At 40.8% G+C, this 22,240-nt stretch overlaps 2 protein-coding genes across 4 annotated transcripts in view; both read right to left on the reverse strand.

Annotated features, from left to right (window-relative positions):
- Positions 1–15,078, reverse strand: part of DSC3 (desmocollin 3) — a 42,357-nt gene extending 27,279 nt beyond the window's left edge. For 2 of the 3 annotated variants that reach the window (XM_082641312.1, XM_082641314.1), the window contains exons 1-4: positions 12,602–15,076; positions 6,318–6,402; positions 4,323–4,522; positions 2,642–2,761 (exon numbers count right to left, since the gene is read on the reverse strand). In XM_082641312.1, coding sequence (XP_082497438.1) covers positions 2,642–2,761; positions 4,323–4,522; positions 6,318–6,402; positions 12,602–12,670 — 474 coding nt within the window. In that variant the 5' untranslated portion in view covers positions 12,671–15,076. Of the gene's footprint in view, positions 1–2,641; positions 2,762–4,322; positions 4,523–6,317; positions 6,403–12,601 lie in introns of all 3 variants that reach the window. The other variant, XM_082641313.1, reaches the window with a different exon arrangement.
- Positions 1–22,240, reverse strand: part of DSC2 (desmocollin 2) — a 323,425-nt gene that overhangs the window by 251,689 nt on the left and 49,496 nt on the right. The gene's annotated exons all lie outside the window — the stretch shown is intronic.

The raw sequence follows: 22,240 nt of genomic DNA on the forward strand, positions 1-22,240 counted from the left end.
GAGCCTGTGCTCCACAACGGGAGAGGCCACAACAGTGAGAGGCCCGTGTACCACAAAAAATATATATATAATAATAATAATAATACATGCAGGATCCAGACTGTACTCTAGAAAGTGGAGGAGTGTGTTCCCTCAATGGGACACAATGATGAGCCATCTTCAACCTGGAAGGATGGCCAAGCTTAAAAACGAAAGAAGCCTGGGCCCCTCGTGATTTCTCAAATTAGAATCTCTTTACCAGATCACACGTTGACATGAAAGGACTAAATCTCTGTCATGCTTTAGCCACTATGATTTGAGATCTTGGTAAAATGTGGCTATATCCTTATCCTGTTATAATACAGGAATTAAAATTTTAACTATACAGAATGGATGGATATGGTAAATTGGGGCTCAACATCGATTTCACCTCCTTCTACTGTGTCCTCTCATAGTATGGATATTAGAAAGATTCAGATAAAAACAAACCAAAAACTCTCCCTTTTCCAGGGTCTCTTGAAATTAGAGTTCTGAATTAAAATACAGACAGTCAGGTGTGCTTGCATGAAATTTGGAAGCCATAAGGGAAATAGATGCCTCCTTTTTGCTGCTTCTACTGTTTTTGCTGGCACTTTGTGGTGTATTTTTTTTTCTTTTTTCCTGCAGCAGCAGAAGTTCTAGTGGTTTTTCACAGATTTTGTGGATGTTGAGAAACAGGATATAGATCAATCTTTTTGTGGACACTGATGGGAGCAGTTAGGATTGTTTTGGAGCTGCAATTGGAGGAGCAGCTTCCTGCCTCTGGTGGTTCCTTGCCCAGTGCAGCTTCCTGACCATGGCAGTGGCACTTTGGCTCTAAAATGACTGGCTTCCCCATCATGAAGAAAGCAGTATGTCCCTTGGTTATACATTCCGTGGGGTAACTAGGAGATTCGTTCCTGAAAATTCAACCTAAAGTTTGTTTCTTCAGCCTTCCCAACAATTCTGTAAACTGTTTAATACACTATAGTAAATCCCTCTGTTAATTCCTTAAAGAGAATTGTGCTCTCCACAGCTAAAACCTTACCGAATGGACTCTACTGCCCCAAGAACTGAAAGGATGGAGCTGCCATTAACTGAGAGGGGAGGATATTTTTTATAAGAAAACGCCAACATTTGATTTTTATACGTTAAGTTTGAAATGTCTACTGAAATTCCAGGTGGGAATATTAATTAGGCAGTTTGGGCTGGAGATATGAAGCCTTAAGTTTCCAATGTATAAAAAGTACTTAAAGCTATGAGGCTGGATGAGATCACCAAGAGAGTGAATATAAATAAACATTACACAAGGTTCATAGTCTGAGCCCTGGAGCTCTCCGAATTTAGAGACTGAGGGGTCAGGGTGGTGAGGGTTGGGAGGATGTGGGAATGAAGAAGAACCAGCAAAACATACTAAGAATGAGTGGCCAGTGAGAAAAGTGGAAAACTAGGTGAATGTTGTCCTAGAAGCGATGTGAAGGAGGAGGGACAGGCAAGTTAAATCAAATGGACACACGACAAGGAAATGAGGACTAGAAGTGGTGACTGGTTTAACAGTGCAAAGACCAAAATTACCTCTGATCAGTATGAGTTTGGTAAACAGAAATCATTTCTTAATATGCTTTCACCAGTGCTTAAAGTACAATAATCTAAGAGAAGAAACAAGGGTCCAGAACTGGAAAGAATTTTCTACAAGTGTGAAAGACACTGGAAGTATAGTTAAAAACATAAACAAGTAGGACACAGGTGGCACCATTGGTATTAAACATCAACCACAGTAATAGAAATTTAAGGGAAAAAGGCAAGCATGATGCCATAGCCTCACCTCAGTCATTATTTCCATTGTGTATATTCCACTTGGATCTTTATGAAAAGTAAACCTGACCCTGCTTAAAAATGACTTGTTTTTAGGAACAAGTTAAACTATCTAGCAGAGCACACCTGGCCAATTCTGGGTGGACCCTACCTGCCTCTTCTGCCCCATCTCCCTGCTCCAAGCCCATCACACACAGGAAGACTAAGCTCTGTGAGCTCCTGCGAGGAGCCATGCTTGCTTGCACCTCTGTCCCCCTCTCTTCTTCCACAATGATTTACCTGCATGACACTCTCCCATCCTTCAGGCTTTAGCTCAGATGCCTCCCCCTCTAAGTCTTTTTTCTGTTTTTTACAGCATTTCAGCCCATGAATTCTCAAATCACCCCAACACAGCCCCATCTCAGCACTCATCATGCAGTATTGCAATCATTTGCCTACTTCTATCTTCCTCACTAGACTCATAAAATACATGAGAGCAAAGGCCATGACTAAGTGTATTTCTAGCTTCAGTACTTAGAGCAGTGCCTTCCACAGGACAGGGTAGGTGCTCAATAGCCGGCTGCTAAGTGAATGAATAAACTAATAAAGATCATTTAATGGCTGTAGAATCTTTCTCATATTATTATTATTAGTTTTTTAGTGATTTTCTAGTTTTTCTCATTATTAGCTTTTTAGTGATTTTCCCAGTTTATGTACTTTTATGACTCTCCATGAGTATCTTCAATCAAATCTGTTGATTTTTAAATGTTTAAAGAGTTATTAAAACCAGGACAAAACAGACTCTTGGAACTAATTTAGCAATCCCAATCAGAAGGAATGGAAAACCTACCTGTTGAAGGAACAAAGGGAAAGGGCCCAAGGAATTCTCCAGCATTGAGCAGGGGAGAGGCGCCCATCTCCTCTTGGAACGCCTGAGAACAGTCTCTTTAGTGTGTCTCTTCCTCAGTACCTGAATTTAGAGAAAGAAAATTAACAATAAACAAAAGCATCACGGCCTACTTCATTGTAAAATAGTGGATGGACCATAAATCTAACACCTCTCTGGAGGCTCAGTGTCAGGAATTTCCATGCTGAAACTAAAGACCAGATAATAAGGTCTTCTTTGTGTTAGAAGGATAAGAAAGAATGTATCCAGATTTTAAAGGTTTCATGGGGCTTCCCTGGTGGCGCAGTGGTTGGGAGTCCGCCTGCCGATGCAGGGGATGCAGGTTCGTGCCTCGGTCTGGGAGGATCCCACATGCCGCGGAGCGGCTGGGCCCGTGAGCCATGGCCCCTGGGCCTGCGCGTCTGGAGCCTGTGCTGCGCGGCGGGAGAGGCCACAACAGTGAGAGGCCCGCGTACCGCAAAATAAATAAATTAATTAAAAAAAAATAACAAAGATTTCATGAACCAAAGAATTTCATTTCACATGCTTTTCCAACACTGACCATACTTTCAGATTAGGAAAATTATCACTGTACTCTCAGTTCTTCCTGTTCCATCCCAAAATGCGATGGAGAACACATCCTCTTTCAGACAATCTATAGACAGCACTTACTTGTTCTTTCTGCTAAAACCTCATGCTCTCGGGTGAACTATAGTGAGATAATGCGTGTTCTTCATTGCCTGAACACTCTACCTGCACTGTCCAATATGGTAGCCACAAGCCACATGTGACTATTTAAACCAATTAGAATTAAATAAAATATAAATTCCATCCTTCAGTTGTATTAGCCACATGCTAAGTAGCAGTAGCCATTAATATTGGGTGACCATATCACACAGTGCAGATTACAGAACATTTCCCTCACTGTAGAAAGTACTATTGGAGTTTTTAGTGATTTCCATCTAAGCAGTCATTTAAGCATTTAGATGACTTTTTCATTACTACATTTCACATCGATTAGTTGTAATCCAGTGAGTACTTTCACAACGGCATTCCTCATGACATGGAATTTAGAACTACAGTCAACAGTCACTGAGTGGTGGCTACTACCATTCAGACGCATACATACTCCAGGATTTCCATCCTATTTTAACATCAGAATCACTGTGGCACTTGAAATCAACCTCTTATTCACTGCGAACTACTGCACTTAATATTAATTTAACATGTACCTATTGACTCCGGGTCAGGTGTAAATGAGGCTATAAACACAAAAGGGATTGATTCATGCCCTTAAACAACTACAGGTAAATTGTTTGCATTAATAAAAAATTCCCAATGCTACAACAGAGGGATAACCAAACTGACACTGGCACACAAAAGCAAGGAGACTTTAGAGGTGGAGGAAACCTTCACAGAGGAGGTGTCATTTAGATTTAACAAAGTAAGATCCAATGTCTAATCAGTGTTGAAAAGGGAAGGGGAAAGAGGGAAGGGAGGAGGAAGGAAGGGAAAGCAAACAGAAGGAAGAGAAAAGATGAGGAAAATAAATCCTATTTTTTCTTTTGTCTTCTTTGCAACTTTTAATGAGAGTATTTAAATGAGAAGAAAAACATGCCTGAAAATATCAATGTACTTTGAATACCTTCTTCTGATGTTCCAGGAGCACAGGAATCTCTTTCTGTATCTGATTCTTTGAGTCAGAAAGCCATATGGTGAAAGATCTTTTCTCATCAGACAACACAACAGCATGGGCTGTGTATACTGACCCATCTTCTAAAACTCTGAAATCAGGATCACTGGATTGGATGTGGTCTGCAGATCCGAGGCACTCTTTCAAATTAACTGCAAGTAGGAATTTCCAAGTTGTAAAGTAAGAAACACATGCAAAAAGAAAAAAGTGTTAAAATAATTTATACAATCTTCAAAATCCTGAAGTGAAATGAAATGAACCAATCACTCTGCATTTATCAAATATCTTAACAAGACTCTTTACATGTATTTTTTTAAAGTGATAATACTTTCTCTGTTAAAAAAATGATAGTTCTGGATTGTATATTTGTATTAAATAAGGTGTTTTAAACCTTTACATGCTTCTAAGAGGCATATGAAAATGATCTTCCTATTAAAGACGTCTGTGTGTTGCAATCATGACAAAGCTGAGCTACATGCCCGCCCACACACCTGGATAAACAAATAGAAAAGTTTTCCTTAACAATATAGTCTGAGTCTTTTAAGATACACCTGTGTTAAGCCAGAAGTTACACACAAAGAGTGACAGAGTGTATGAGTTTGGCAAATAGTCAAGTAAGAAAAATCTTTAAATTCTTCCCACTAGCATTTTTCTGTCACATCCCCTGGACCCTCACCAACACCCCTGGGGCCCACAGTTCTCTTTGTGTTCCTGTTCCTTGCTTTCCCGGGCTCCCCAGTGAAATTCTATGTGGAATTTTCTCCCCCTGGGAATTTTCCCAAGTAAAAAGTCATAAAATATAAGTATCATACAAGTGTTTTGATACTTGTATCAAAAGTATCAAATCCATCCCATTCTTCCAATATCTGCTTCGACAGAAACCAAACTGATACATTAATACACACTTAAGTAATAATCACTTAAGTAATATCATCTCAAAAGATTCATGTTACCCATGTATAGTGTTTTCACTTTAATCCAAATCTGTCACAGATGGAAACGTTAAGTCAAAATGAAGTGAACATCTTTAGAAGTGATGACATATTTCTCTCGTGTTCACATTTTTAGCAGAGTGATAACCTCTGGTCTATTCCCCTGGAGGAACACCCCCGACTTCTTTACATCCTCTCCTTTCTTCCTTCCCAGAAATGGGACACTCTGTTGAAAATTAATGTGGCGTCTCTGGGACAAGCTATATCTCTGAAAAAAAACATGATGCTTTCCTCCAATATTCTCTGTACCACAGGGAAAGTTCACATGGGCAGAGCTTCCCAGCTGTTGGGAAAGTGTGAGGTTCCCTAACTTCTCAAGTGTGCAAATGGCTGATTAAGCTCAGTTTTGAATGGAATATCTCACCTTGTTATATTTCTCACTGCAGCTATGGCATTGATAAAAATACTGCTCTGATTCTCTCAGGTCCTTACCTATATCTCTCCAGTGCTTAGAATCCTAGAGTAATGAAAGGGTTACATTCTACATGTAATTCTTTGTGTAATTTTTACTGTTAAAACATAAGTGACTACAAAAGCATGGATTAGCACATGTTCATTAGAATCGATGACAGAATTCTATAGAGTTCTAAAGAACAGAACATATATTTTAAACTTGACTTGTATCTAATTATTGGTTCTGGCTAATTCCAAAAGGCAAAGATTGGATAACATGCTCTTTCCAGCATAAGTAAATTAAATTTCTGTTTTAAAAACACTGTTTTGGGCTTCCCTGGTGGCGCAGTGGTTGAGAGTCCGCCTGCCGATGCAGGGGACACGGGTTCGTGCCCCGGTCCGTGAAGATCCCACATGCCACGGAGCGGCTGGGCCCGTGAGCCATGGCCACTGAGCCTGCGCGTCCAGAGCCTGTGCTCCGCAACGGGAGAGGCCACAACAGTGAGAGGCCCGTGTACCGCAAAAACAAAACAAAACAAAACACTGTTTTGAAATTGCTCACCTCTGCCAACCACTTTGTCTGCCTCTAGTTTGGAAGGTATATGAAATATCACCTTTTTGCAAGCTTCACAAGCAAAACTGAAGACCTAGGAAAAAATGGTCACATTAATACAGTACAGAATAAAGAACTAAGTTTTAGATATGCAAGATATATAAGTCCTAGAGATCTACAGCTAGCAATACTGTATTGTATACTTAAAATTTTTGCTGAGAGTAAATCTTATGTTAAGTGTTCTTACCAAAAGAAAATAATAATAATATATAAAGAAGGTGAGAGGAAATTTGGAGGTAATGGATGTTTATGGGATAGATGGTGATGATGTTCTCACGGGTACATACTTATCTCCAAGTTCATCACGTGGTGTACATTGAACATACACAGCTTTTTGTGTGTCCATTTCACCTCAATAACATAGTTTTTAAAAAAGAATAAAAACAAAGTCATATGATCATCTCAATAGATGCAAGCAATTAACAAAATCCAACGCCGACTTACAATTAAAAACTTTCAACAAACTAGGAATTCAAGAGATTTTGCTCAATGTGATAAAGGGCATCTATGAAAAACATCCTACTTAACGGAGAAAGACTGAATGCTTTCCTCTGACATAAAGGACAAGACAATGATGCCTACTCTCACCACCTCTATTCAACATTGTACTGGAGGTTCTAGCCAGGGCAATTACACACACAAAAAAATAAAATTAAAGGCATCGGGGCTTCCCTGGTGGCGCGGTGGTTGAGAGTCCGCCTGCCGATGCAGGGGACACGGGTTCGTGCCCCGGTCCGGGGGTATCCCACATGTGCGGAGCGGCTGGGCCCGTGGGCCATGGCCGCTGGGCCTGCGCGTCTGGAGCCTGTGCTCCGCAACAGGAGAGGCCACAGCAGTGAGAGGACCACATACAGCCAAAAAAAAAAATTAAAGGCATCCAGATTGGGAAAGAATAAATAAAATAGTCTCTATTTTCAAATGATATGATCTTGTACGTAGAAAATCCTAAGGAATCCACTAAAAACTATCAAAAAAAAAATAAGTGGTTTTAGCAAGGTTGCAGGATACAAGATCAACATACAAAAACCAATATATATATATATACTAGCAATAAAAAAATCTGAAAACAAAATTAAGCAAACAATTCTATTCACAATAGATATCCCATCTTCAAAGATTAAAAGACGTATTCCCAAAATTCATCTAACAGGTTCAGTGCACTCCCTATTTAAATTCCAAATAGCTTTTTTTGCAGAAATTAAAAATCAATCCTTGAGGAAATGCAAGGGACCCAAAGACCCAAATAAACTTGAAAAACAACAAAGTTGAAGGATTTCCCGATTTCAAAACTTACTACAAAAATACAATAATCAAGGCAGAGTGGTACTAGTGTCAGGACAAATATATAGATGAATGGAATGGAACTGAAATTCCATAAATAGGCCCTTACATATTTAAAAATACATTATTGGTTTTGTTTGCTGCCACTTATTTTAGTATTTCAAATATATGTCCACAAGTAAGATCAGGCTACTACTTTTCAACTTCATACCATCCTCATAAAATGAGTTAGGGAGAGTTCCACTTTTTTCTGTTCTTTGAAACAACGTATATAAGGTAGAGATTATCGGTTCCATATAATTATGGAAAAATTCACCTATCCAGGTCTGGGCTTAATGGATATGACAGTGTGTGTATGTGGAGACATTTGGCTTCCAATTCAAGGTCTTTATAAGTCTATTTACAGTTTGTATACCTCCTCGAGTCAATGTTGGTAATTTGTATCTTGTAGAAAATTGCCTATTTTGTCTCTTTTCAAATTAACTAGAATAATATATTAATATTATTATCTACTTTTTAAAACATCTGTCCTCTCCATAACTGTGCCTCTTTTTATTCCTAATATTGTCTTATCTGTGCCTTCTCTATTTTTCACTTGTTCAGTCATAGCAGGTTGGTCTATACTTTCAAACGATAGCGTTTGGTTTTGCTAATCCTCTATATTGCTTGTTTCTTTTTCCTTTAACTGTTCTTCATAAGATATATTCTAAGTACACGTGTATTTTAAGAAATAATAAAAGAAACACGAGGGCACTTACCTTCAAAGTTAAGAAATAAAACATTACTATTATTTTCAAAGTCCCTATATAACTCTCCCTAACTGCATTTTCTTCTTGACTTCAACCTCTCCAAATTCACGTAACCACTAATGAATGATATTTTTTGTAAATCATTTACTTCCGCATTTCTGTTTAATTTTATCCCATGAGTATGTATCCCTAAAGAAGATTGGTTTGTTTTGCCAACTTTAGCCTTTAAATATATGTAGTCATATGCCAATTATATGCAACTTGATTTCTTTCCTCAAATTATGTTTGTGAAATAGATACATGCTGAATATATGGCAGCAGCCCATTCATCTTCGTCACTGTATAGTACATCACTGGAAAGCAGGTACAATTAATTCATTAATATAAGGGATCGATATTGGAAAGGATGATATTCATATATAGATTTCAGTTATGCCATGTTTCCTGAATTATAAAGAAATTTGATACTATGTTTGTGGGGATTGGATATATTACTGAAAATAAAGTAAAAAAAATAAAACCACCATTAGATTAGCAATGATGAACTAATGACTTTTAAAGGTATTTTTAAAGTAACTTTTGTACAGATGAGTGCCCAACAAAAAAAAAATACAACATACAAAAAATTTTTAAAGATTGATGAATTATGGATTGACTACTTGAGTTATAAAAGAATTTATTTTAATGAAGAACCCTCCAGGACAACTTTAAATATCTGACATAAAACTTAGAGTTGCGAGCAACTTTAAATTAAAATGTAACAAATTAAGTTTTAAAAAATGATAATATAAAGTATTATCTACTCTAGTCTGGGAAGAATGAATTGCTTTGTTTCACTTTACAGTACTGTCAAAATTGTATTAATTGTATCATAGAAAGTTTATCATACAAATCATTAAATCCTGATAGAACTATCTAATGCCAAAGGGAGAGTGAAAACACAGGCATACCTGCCAGTGTTTCATTTTTGTGCTGTTGTTCAAGTTTAGAGTGAATACGCAAGGCCAGCTTTCTAAAATAACACCTTTTCCAACAGAGGAAAAAGAAGCCAAAGAACAGAAATTTATAGAGTATCTGAAATATAAAGGAGATCTTGACTGAGCATATCGGTTACAGAATTTTCAATTCGTCGTTTCTCCTGTGGACACTTGCCATCTTCAAGATGGAAATCTTACATTTCAAGTTCTTACCCCCCTGAATTGTAGGATTTACCTTTCTGTATTCTCAAGTGCTTTGATGATTCTACTAAATTTCTTTCTAACTAAACTCTGTATGATAGGATTCTAGTTAAATGGAAAGCAGGATTAGCTGCAGGTCACCAGAGATGTCATATATGGGATGGCAACTGCCACAAGGATTACAACAGGGCCAAAAAATGTGCACAGCTTACATGTATTTAGTGACTCAGAGAGTGCTGCACCATTTTGCTGTATCTCAATATGAACACCAATAATCTCCATTAAAGAAGGTAGGTGATAATGCACTGATATAAATATATATTACAACTCTGACTTCCTTAAGATCGTGGTTTTGAAATAAACTAGTTCGCATTTACTTCTTTTATTTGTCCTAAGCTTTTTCCCCACTAGTGCAAAAGATAATAGAAAGTATTATACTCACTTTTATTTTAAAAATTGAATATGTCAAATGTTATCAAGAACAATAATAACAAAAACGTCTGTTAAAGGAGTCACATTATTCTCAAATGCTATAAAGTCTGAAAAGATAGAATGCCCATTTGTCAACATAGGTTGCAGGCAGAATTTCACATACTCCAAGGGGAAAAGCATGTTATGTTATAAAGAAAAATACTATTTTAATTCCTTTTGAAGAGCCCTCTTAGCAAGTGATAGATTAACCATGTCCAAGTACATACCATTTATAATATATAATAGTAAATATAATTCCCAAAGTGGATTTGATATGGCAAACAATATTCAACACACATATAAAAGGATCTCATTATTTATAACAGGGCAGAAGACATCTGAGCAACTGAGCTAATGTGAATTAGTTTTCACCATTCCTAACAATTTTGCTACTTTAAAAGGAGAAACATTTTAAGAGATACTCAATGCTTTCAACAATAATGGGATGATCTGACACGTTTCTCTTCTAGTTTCCCCCTCTCCTTTCTTCCTTTTCTTTGTATATGTGTGTGGAAGGATGATTAGGAATTGTAGTTAATTGTAGCAGTTTGGAGTATACTGAGGATAGAAAGGTGGGAAAGGGATGCAGATTCAGGAGAAAAGTGCAGAAGGGAAGATTCCACAACCTATGGGGCAGCTCAGTGGGAAAGCTAACTCCTTAAAAGTCTCAGTTTTCTGTTGAAGAGCTCACTTCAAACAAGGAATTGTCTTTGAGAAATCCATTAAGGGATCCATAAAATGAAAACTGCGTTTCTAAAATGTTATGCTCTTAATATTATACTGAAAAGTGGAGAGTCCTAGGAGTCAAAAGGAAATACAGACATAGGATGGTCAACAGAAGTCTTTTTTATCCGTCTGGACAGAAATTGAAGTTGTCTGTAAACTGGGGATTGCAGGTGAAAGAAATTATTCTATATACACTCTCTAGTATTCAAGTCTCCAGATAGACCATTTAATCTAAACTTTAGGAAATTCTTTAAAAATTAATCCTAAAGGAAGTCATACACTAAAGCTGATGCTATCTCTGTTTAGATGTACAGGCACCTTCCTGCCTTGCCGCGCCCCAGTACTCCCACCACCACACCCCGCCACCCGGACAGCTCCTCGCATTCCACGCCCTCCCCTCCAGCGAATACACGAGAAATCTTGAGAACACAGCACGTCCGCTGTTTTCTTCTCCCCATTCCGGGATTCCTTTCGCAGGGAAAACACAAAACGCTAAATTCACGCTTTTAAACATATTAGCTGGAAACACTTTCAAAGATATCACAAAAGGGCACACTTTGAGAGCAGTTCCCACTTGTAAAGAGTCATTTCATCAGCTCATTTTGTTGGAACAGCCGCCTGACAGGTCGACGCCCTCATCTGTACAATTCCTTGTCCATAAATATATCTTAGATCATAACTACTAAACCATTATTCATAACTCGATGATTCAAAGAGAGGTCAAAGCTTGCACCCACACGCCCTGCTTGGGGGCAGAGAGCAGCAAGAATCCAAGTAGCCAGAGTCGACCTGCTCCCGAGCCAGGCTGGTCCTCTCGCCACCGGACCAAGCGCGGGGCAGTCGGGAGTTCGCAGCTTCTTTCCAGAGCAACTCTTGAGCGCAGCCGTGGTCTCCCCCGCAGCTCCGCGTAATCGCACAGAGTTCCCGATTTTTCGCTTTGTGTCTCGCGAGTTCTCCGAGACTTGTCCGTACCTTCCTCTCGGGGTGGAGCTCATCTTGGGTCTCAGGTTTCCTGGGCACAGAAGACCCCAGGCTGGGCTCTGGGCTTGCGCAGTCCTGCCTGGAGTCGGACAAAGAACCACCTAATCCCACGCCTCTCCCAACACTCCTCTCAGCCTGATTCTATCCCCTCTGCCCCACCCCACTCCCCCATCACACCGCCGAACCAATCCCCATCCCTAATCGAGACGCACGCCCTCACGCCCCAGGTACACTCCGGGTGGCCAGCTGGGGTGGACCGCTCCGGTGAGCTGCTTCAACGGAGGCAAAACCTGGAAGCCGTTTTTCAGAGGTAACTCAACGCCGGGACTCAGGGGCACCGCTCCAACCCCTCCTCTCACCAGCGTCCCCATCCCAGGGGACCCTTGGGTAGGGGGTCAGCCCCTGTAACTCACTCAGGGATCCTCCAAAACCTAACCCAACACTCTTCTTCGCTCTCTACCCAAACCCACCCCAACCATCATCACCAGCCCTAGGAACCAAAAAAGGAGCGCGAACCCCAAGCCGGCCCACTCGCCACGGAGCACGAGAGAGCTCAGCGAAGCGAGAGCCCATCCCGTAATTCAAACAATCGAACAAGTCCGAAACAAAACCCTCAGTCCGGAACTGACTGAGGACTCGTTTCCCATCCTCATCCCTCAGACCCCGAATCTGGCTCGTCTGTGCCCCGCCTGCCCCCACGCCCAAGATGGAGCTGAGCCGCGGATGTCACCTTTCGGTCGGCTTCGCCCCCACCGCTCCCCGTGCAGGACCAGGGCCCATTCGCCCCCCTGCCGCATCCCAGCTCCGGGTAGGTGGTCGCGCCCCACCCCGCCCGGGCTCCACTCACCACAAGGGTCAGCAGTAGCTGCCTGCAGAGGGCTCCGCGCAGGGAGCTCTGGGGCCCGGCGGCGGCCATCGGGGCGCGGGGCCGGAGAGGAGGACGCAGGCACCGGGCGGGACGTAAGAGACCAGAGCCCGCCGAGGTGCAGCGGCGCGGAGGTGCACTTCTTTCAGCTGCTCGTTTCGTCGCCCGGGCCTTTATCAGGCTTGCCTGCCCGAGAGCGTTTTCACTCCTGAGACAGGATTGGACTCGGGAGACGCCGAGCCGCCCCTCCTCGTTTTTTCTCTCAAGTTTTATCACCGCGAGAGCCTCTGGGGAACTGCTCAAGCCTGCCCTTAGGCTTCTCGGAGGCCGCGCCGGGTGCTCGCTCGCGGGAAAGCTGTCCAGGCCACCCCCTCTCTGCCAGCTCTCCCACGCCCCTCCCCCCACCTGGCTGCCACGCCTTTCGCCCAAAGCTCAGTGGGGTCTTCCTCGCAGACAATGCTTAGCGCGTTCCTACTGCGGAGCCCAAAACCGCCTGAAGGGATCCCTGCCCCAACACGGGCGCTCCTGGGTGCCAGCAACACCCTTGTCATTGGGCCAGCGGATCCTCCCTTCAACATCTGATCAAATGCTGGGCAAAGTCTCCTGGTTAATGCAAAATATATGTATTCTACCCAAATTTGACTCACACGATAAGATAAAGGACGGGAGGGGAAATTATCCCAAGAGGAATGAATAAGTTGACACTTGTTATACCAGAAATTGAAAGCAAATAAAGGAAATTCTGATATCTTACCATTTTCACGCACCCAAAATATGAGGGATTACACTCAAAGCTTTCATTTCCTGCCAATCTCGTGGCCTTATCTGAGTCTTCTAAGAATTTGTTCTTCTTATATGAAATTATTGATTTGAGTAATTACCTGGTAATTGTACTAAGACGCAATTTTTCAGTTTGTGGTAAAAGAAAAATCTACCACACAAAAGCTTCTAGTCTAAAATGAAGCTTCCAGATTCAATATCATTCGACAAATGTTTATCAATGCCCAGAGCTGCACAGGCACTGGGGCTGGAGGAAAGGAAATTAACAAAACCCAGTTCCTGCCCAAAGCAATTCAAAGTCTATGAGGGAATAAAGGCATTCATCATAGTCCAGTATGCTAAACCTTTTAATAGAGAGGAAGCTTACAACACTAGGGCACATTCTTTTGTTTCTCTCTAGACTGAGTTTTGTGGCCCCACCTACTAGACTCAGGATGAACACCCTCTTACATATGTGTTGTTGCTTCTTAAAGTTCGTGTACAAGTTCCAAGGTCAGGACCCTCAGACACTGCAGATTAATCAGAGAAGGCACTAAGGCCTTCATTCATCCCACCCTGGTCACCCCAATAGGCTGCTTGTCTAAGCCATGTGTTTCCCTAAAACTCACAGGCCTAAACTCTCAGGACTCAAACCCTAAGCTGAGCTTCCCAGTCCCATCTCTGAGGCATGCAAGGCTCCTATGCACCCATCAGAGATCCTGTTTCACCTCTGGAGGCCTCATATGGAAGAGCTCTTCCAACCTCAGAGAACGCTCTCCACACTTCACTCCAACCATTTTCACCTCCCATCCTCCAGACCCTCACCTTGACCCATGACCTCAAGACGGAGCCTCTAAAAGTGTCCTCTGGCCCCAGGCCGACTTTAGAAACAAGCCAGGATGATAGCTCTCATCAAAAATCAAATTGGCTAGCACTTGATTTTGGACCCTCAGCCTCCAGAACTAAATAATGCTTGAGATAAGAACCAACAGAGAAAAGGAGAAGGGTAGGAACATGTTTTGGGCAAAGACCATAGTAATAGCCCTAGCGGAGCTCTCAGGAGTCTTGTAAGGGTTTCCCACATCAAGGAAATAGAAAGGAGTTTCTTCAGAGCCACTGGATGGAAGACCTGTGCTGAGAATCAGGTTAGAAAGGTAGTCTCCTAACAAACCAGGCTGAGGAGTTGAATTTCATCCTAGAGGAGATGGAGAATCATCCACTCAATCTGTAAGAAAGATGATCACTTTGGGTGAGTTAATGGGCTCATTAACTTCATTAATGAACCTATTTCTGCCATGATATAGCTTTTCCTTAATATTTAGGAAATAAAAGATTTGAAATGTTTTTCTTTATGCTCAGTAGCCCTAGTTTTCAGTGATTTCAACTTTGTCTAATAGAGTCTGACCTGATTACCACTGTCTTCCATGTGACTAAAACCATTGAGATAGCTATCATTTGCTGTATAATTAAGGTGATTGTTAAACCTACTGACTATATATGACAGTTACTCTGAGCTTCTATGTTTGGCTTCTACAAAATAAAAATTATAGGAATCTATTCCAGAAATAGCGTAAGAAAGCATATCGGTGGTATTTTCTATTTGTATTGAAAAATTCTAGGTGCAATATGAATATTGAATAATAACAATATGAAGTATAACTATCTTGGAATTTCCTGTTTTGCTAAGACATGTATTTGTCCACCACGAGTATATTAAAGTCCTAATAAAAAGCAATGTGTTTTTATAATTTAGAAAAGAATCTTCATAAGCAGTTATAATTATAAATATGACTTGAAGACAAATTTAAAAATTGCTTTTATTTTTCCTGTGGAGATTATAATTTTAAATGAAATTGTTGAAAATTTATTTAAAACCTGAGCTTTAGTTTGAATATAGTTAGGACTGGATGCCTTCTATAATAAAACTAAGTTTAAATCATCATGAGTCATCATAAAGCATAAAGAGTTATTCTGAAATGTCTTTACTTTAATACCCTGTACCCCAAACTGGAAAGTCAGTTGGAAGTCACTACTAAAAGAATAATGTACAAAAATGGGAAAGAAATATTATTTTTCCTTGTTGTCTTCTCAGTTTGAGGGTAAGAGCAGCAATAAATAGAAGATCAAAAATGGAAGGTGCTCTTAAGCTAACGTCTAAAACTTCAGGGATCCAGGTGAACTGTCAAATTTTCAGTAGAAAGCAAACTTAAGATCATCAGGAAGAGTTCTCTGTAGCTAGGAGGAACCTCTGGCCACAGAAAGGGTAAAGACCCTAAGAGCTGGGAGCCGACTCCTAGCCTACTGAGAAGGCTGCCTTGCACAACTCCGTGCCCACAGGTGCTGGTCTCACACACCCACTCACCTCAGTGGTTTATATGGGTGGTGACACCGCAAACGTGGGTCCCCTCACACACGCCTATAAAACACAACCGGTACAACTGTATGATGTTTGGAACAAATTTGCTGGTAAGGGAAGAGATATTTATGAAAAGCTTAAATTAAAACCAAGTAAAAGTTTCATGTTGAATAGTCTTACTAGTGACACAGAATGAGTTCTGCCCTGAGACATTAGCTCCGAAGCATTTGTAGAATATTATTTAGGGTAAATAGTCATGGTAATGAACAGTATTCAAACAAATTGCTTGCTGGAGCAAGAGTGGGAAATACTGTACAAACATGTACTCAAATGCCAGGAGTGTTCTCAGACTTAATTTTTAGAAATTAGCTCCCCTTAGTGTATCCACTTGCTCTTTTAGAGAAGGCTCTTCCCTGTTGCTTGGCAACTGGGCGGTCGGATTCTCTCATCTCCACTACTGTTTTCCTCTAAGAGTACTAAATTCTGCTACTGCCCTTCCGGCCTCCAGGAGAGGATGCTGCTTTTCCTGTAGCACCTTTCCCAAAGTGTGGTGGTAGGTCCTCCACTAATTTCCCACAGCGTCGCTAAGAATGGCCTTGATTTTTTTTTTTTTTTTTTTGGTCATTTAAAAAGACTGCTGGAGACAGTTGACGTCAAGAGTAACCTATAATATTACACTGATGCTCAGGAAGAGAGCCATCCCACGATCTCCATCAACCTCATGGCAAGCACCCCTCCCAGCTCTATTTCCACCCCCATGGAAATGCTCCAGGAAACAAAGAGAACCTCGAGCCTAGACCAGAATGAGCCCTGGCCTCCCAGGGAACAGAAGTTTACCTTTCCTCCTATTCTGTGCTGTGTCCTTACTCCTGAGGATTAATTTCTACCCAGAGTGATTGACAGTAGGATTACTCATTTCTTCCTGGAGAAAACATTCCCAGCCACAGAGGTGTGACCTTTCACTCTAACCTTGCAACAAACATTCACAAATTGAACATTTGTACATCTCTCAAACTCAGAAATATCCAGTTTAAGTAACACCATGATAATAGTCCAATCCAGATAGGGTGTGCCAGGCTCAGAAAGGCTCCCTTACAGTCTCTCCTTATTAATAAATGATTCAAGAACTATTACATTGGTTTTACTCTCCCTCCATGGAAATCTTCAGACACCCTGACAAATAGCCTCTCTTCTGCAAACAGGCCTTTCAAGGAGAGAGGAATTGTCTCCTGGTGACTTCTCACCAGGCTGGAAGGAAGACGGATTTCCACACAGACAACAACTCCATTGTGTGAGTGATAACTTCGTACATTAACTAGACAAACCCAGGGTAACAAAGCCCTGCTACAGGGTCAGTTTAGTCCCTCTTATCTTGGAATCATCCCATATCCTTTGCTTCATGTCAGTGTGAAAGTCTCTTCCCACCGGGTGAGGCTTTAGTTTCTTCTATATGTTCTCATGTCGCCAGGAGAGCGCATTGTGTGCATCTGTTGTTCAAAGAGCATTACTCATGGATGAAGGCTACAGGTGTGACTGGGCCATGTGTCATTCATCTGATTCATTGGCCAATCAGCCTTCTTTTTTCCCAGAAGTTTAGGAGGACCATCCCTCAAAATCAGCTTGGGGAAGTGGCAGACCCCCAGCTCAGATGCCTATCAGCTAGCTCAGGAATGGAGAAGCAGATTTTCCCACCAGTTCTCTATGGGCGGTAAATTATTTAATTCAGCAGTTATTATTTATTGGTCTTAATTGTTGATTTTATTTTTAATTATCTACTCATTAATTTTATTTACTCAAGATTTATTCATCTTGATTTGTTTTTTTCTTTTCAGCCTGCCCAGTTTCCCAAGGCCTTCTGTCACTAGATAAGGAATAGCTTCCTACCAATTAGCTACTTAGTGTTCACTGAACAAGCCAAACACCAAGGTTCTTTCCTTGAACTGCTTTCAAGCATCATACTTGTGTTTGCCGTTCAACGTTATGATAAGCTGCACTTTTCCCTAATTGATAAGTTCTAGTCTTAATTTACACACGTCTATGTAAGGTTATACCAGATCCCTATTCCTCTAAACAACCCTGATGCAGGGGTCTTACCTGAATGTTAAAAGAAAAAGAGAGAGAGAAGCTAGAAATATTCCTATTAGGCACATAGGCATGTCCCAGAAAGCCTATTTTGTTGTCCCTTTCTCCTAAGGTTGCAGTGTTCTTGACATGTGCAATAAAATTGGCTGCTTCTCCCAGATTCCAAGTTCTGTTTGGATGGTGGTCAGAGAAAGACTTGATCTTAACTATAATATTTCACTTTAAAAATGAGAATCTCTGACCAAAATCACCATTTCAGGCCCCCAAAGTAATAAATAGTACTTTTAGACATCTCAAAATAAATTATTCCAAACTAACAGAGACATCCTTAAGAACTTTATTTCCTACTCAAAACAATGTTAACTAGAGCCCTGAACCAAGATGGTGGAGTAGAAGGATGTGCTCTCACTCCCTCTTGTGAGAACACCAGAATCACAACTAGCTGCTGGACAATCATCAACAGGAAGACACTGGAACTCACCAAAAAAGATACCCCATATCCAAAGACAAAGGAGAAGCCACAATGAGATGGTAGGAGGGGCACAATCACAGTAAAATCAAATCCCATAACTGCTGGCTGAGTGACTCACAGACTGGAGAACACTTATACCACAGAAGTCCAACCACTGGAGTGAAGGTTCTGAGCCCCATGTCAGGCTTCCCAACCTGGGGGTCCAGCAACGGGAGGAGGAATTCCTAGATAATCAGACTTTGAAGGCTAGTGGGATTTGATTGCATGACTTCAACAGCACTAGGGGAAACAGAGACTCCACTCTTGCAGGGCACACACAAAGTAGTGTGTGCATCAGGACCCAGGGGAAGGAGCAGTGACCCCAGGGGAGACTGAACCAGACCTACCCGTTAGTGTTGGAGGGTCTCCTGCAGAGGCGAGGGGTGGCTGTGACACTGGCAGCAGAAGTTCCAGGAAGTACTCCTTGGCGTGAGCCCTCCCAGAGTCCAATATTAGCCCCACCAAAGAGCCGAGGCAGGCTCCAGTGTTGGGTTGCCTAAGGCCAAACAACCAACAGGGAGGGAACACAGCCACACCCATCAGCAGTCAAGTGGATTAAAGTTTTACTGAGCTCTGCCCACCAGAACAACAGCCAGTTCACCCACCACCAGTCCCTCCCATCAGGAAACGTGCCCAAGCCTCTTAGATGGCCGCATTCACCAGAGGGCAGACAGCAGAAGCAAGAAGAACTACAATCCTGCAGCCTGTGGAACAAAAACCACATTCACAGAAAGATAGACAAGATGAAAAGGCAGAGGGCTATGAACAGATGAAGGAACAAGGTAAAACCCCAGAAAAACAACTAAATGAAGTGGAGATAGGCAACCTTCCAGAAAAAGAATTCAGAATAATGAGAGTGAAGATGATCCAGGACCTCGGAAAAAGAATGAAGGCAAAGGTCGAGAAGATGCAAGAAATGTTTAACAAAGACCTAGAAGAATTAAAGAACAAACAAACAGAGATGAAAGCTACAATAACTGAAATGAAAACTACACTAGAAGGAATCAATAGCATGATAACCAAGGCAGAAGAACGGTAAGTGACCTGGAAGACAGAATGGTGGAATTCACTGCTGCAGAACAGAATAAAGAAAAAAGAATGAAAAGAAATGAAGTCAGCCTAAGAGACCTCTGGGACAACACTAAATGCAACAACATCTGCATTATAGGGGTCCCAGAAGGAGAAGAGAGAGATAAAGGACCAGAGAAAATATTTGACGAGATTATAGTTGAAAACTTCCCTAACATGGGAAAGGAAATAGCCACCCAAGTCCAGGAAGCACAGAGAGTCCCATACAGGATAAACCCAAGGAGAAACACGCTGAGACACATAGTCGTCAAACTGACAAAAATTAAAGACAAAGAAAAATTATTGAAAGCAGCAAGGGAAAAATGACAAATAACATACAAGGGAATTCCCATAAGGTTAACAGCTGATTTCTCAGCAGAAACTCTACAAGACAGAAGGGACTGGCATGATATACTTAAAGTGATGAAAGGGAAGAAGCTACAACCAAGAGTACTCCACCCAGCAAGCATCTCGTTCAGATTCGTTGGAGAAATCAAAAGCTTTACAGACAAGCAAAAGTTAAGAGAATTCAGCACCACCAAATCAGCTTTACAACAAATGCAAAAGGAACTTCTCTTAGTGGGAAACACAAGCGAAGAAAATGGCCTAAAAAACCAAACCCAAAACAATTAAGAAAATAGTCATAGGAACATACATATCGATAATTACCTTAAATGTAAATGGATTAAATGCTCCAACCACAAGACACAGGCTTGCTGAGTGGATACAAAAACAAGACCCATATATATGCTGTCTACAAGAGACCCACTTCAGACCTAGAGACACATACAGACTGAAAGTGAGAGGATGGAAAAAAGATAGTCCATGCAAATGGAAATCAAAAGAAAGCTGGAGTAGAAACATGCATATCAGATAAAATAGATTTTAAAATAAAGAATGTTACAAGAGACAAGGAAATACACTACATAATGATCAAGGGATCAATCCAAGAAGAAGATATAACAATTATAGATATATATGCACCCAATATAGGTGCACCTCAATACATAGGGCATCTGCTAACAGCTATAAAACAGGAAATCAACAATAACACAATAATAGTGGGGGACTTTAACACCTCACTTACACAAATGGACAGATCATCCAAAATGAAAATAAATAAGGATGCAGAAGCTTTAAATGACACAATAGATGAGATAGATTTAATTGATATTTATAGGACATTCCATCCAGAAACAGCAGATTACACTTTCTTCTCAAGTGCGCTCAGTATATTCCCTGGGATAGATCACATCTTGGGTCACAAATCAAGCCTCAGTAAATTTAAGAAAATTGAACTCATATCAAGCATCTTTTCTGACCACCACGCTATGAGATTAGAAATCAATTACAGGGAAAAAAGCGTAAAAAACACAAACACATGGAGGCTAAACAATACGTTACTAAATAACCAAGAGATAAATCACTGAAGAAATCAAAGAGGAAATAATAAAATACCTAGAGAGAAATTACAATGAAAACACGATGATCCAAAACCTATGGGATGCAGCAAAAGCAGTTCTAAGAGGGAAGTTTTTAGCTATACAACCCTACCTCAAGACACAAGAAAAATCTCAAATAAACAATCTAACCTTATACTAAAGGAACTAAAGAAAGAAGAACAAACAAAACCCAAAGTTAGCAGAAGGAAAGAAATCATGAAGATCAGGGCAGAAATAAATGAAATAGAAACAAAGAAAGCAATAGCAAACATCAGTAAAACTAAAAGCTGGTTCTTTGAGAAGATAAACAAAATTGATAAACCATTAGTCAGACTCATCAGGAAAAAGGGGAAGAGGACTCAAATCATTAAAATTAGAAATGAAAAAGGAGAAGTTACAACAGACACCGCAGAAATACAAAGCATCCTAAGAGACTACTACAAGCAGCTCTATGCCAATAAAATGGACAACCTGGAAGGAATGGACAAATTCTTAGAAAGGTAGAACCTTCCAAGACTGAACCAGGAAGAAACAGAAAATATGAACAGAACAATCACAAGTAATGAAATTGAAACTGTGATTAAAAATCTTCCAACAATCAAAAGTCCAGGACCAGATGGCTTCACAGGTGAATTCTATCAAACATTTTGAGAAGAGCTAGCACCTATCCATCTCAAACTCTTCCAAAAAATTGCGGAGGAAGGATTACTCCCAAGCTCATTCGATAAGGCCACCATCACCCTGATACAAAAACCAGACAAAGATACTACAAAAAAAGAAAATTACAGACCAAATCACTGATGAATATAGATGCAAAAGTCCTCAACACAATACTAGCAAACAGAATCCAACAACACATTAAAAGGATCATACACCATGATCAATTGAGATTTATCCCAGGGATGCAAGGATTCTTGAATATACACAAATCAATCAATGTGATACACCATATTAACAACTTGAAGAATAAAAACCATATGATTGGACTTCCCTGGTGGCTCAGTGGTTGAGAGTCCGCCTGCCGATTCAGGGGACATGGGTTCGTGCCCCAGTCTGGAAAGATCCCACATGCTGCGGAGCGGCTGGGCCCATGAGCCATGGCTGCTGAGCCTGCATGTCTGGAGTCTGTGCTCTGCAACAGGAGAGGCCACAACAGTGAGACGCCCGTGTACGGCAAAATAAATAAATAAATAAATAAATAAATAAACCATATGATCATCTGAATAGATGCAGAAAAAGTTTTTGACAAAATTCAACACCCATTTATGATTAAAAACTCTCCAGAAAGTGGGCATAGAGGGAACCTACCTCAACATAATAAAGGCCATATATGACAAACCCACAGCAAATATCATTCTCAATGGTGAAAAACTGAAAGCATTTCCTCTAGGATCAGGAACAAG

The sequence above is a fragment of the Mesoplodon mirus genome (assembly GCF_964341445.2).
Source record: "Mesoplodon mirus genome assembly, chromosome: 13".
NCBI classification, from domain to species: domain Eukaryota; kingdom Metazoa; phylum Chordata; class Mammalia; order Artiodactyla; family Ziphiidae; genus Mesoplodon; species Mesoplodon mirus.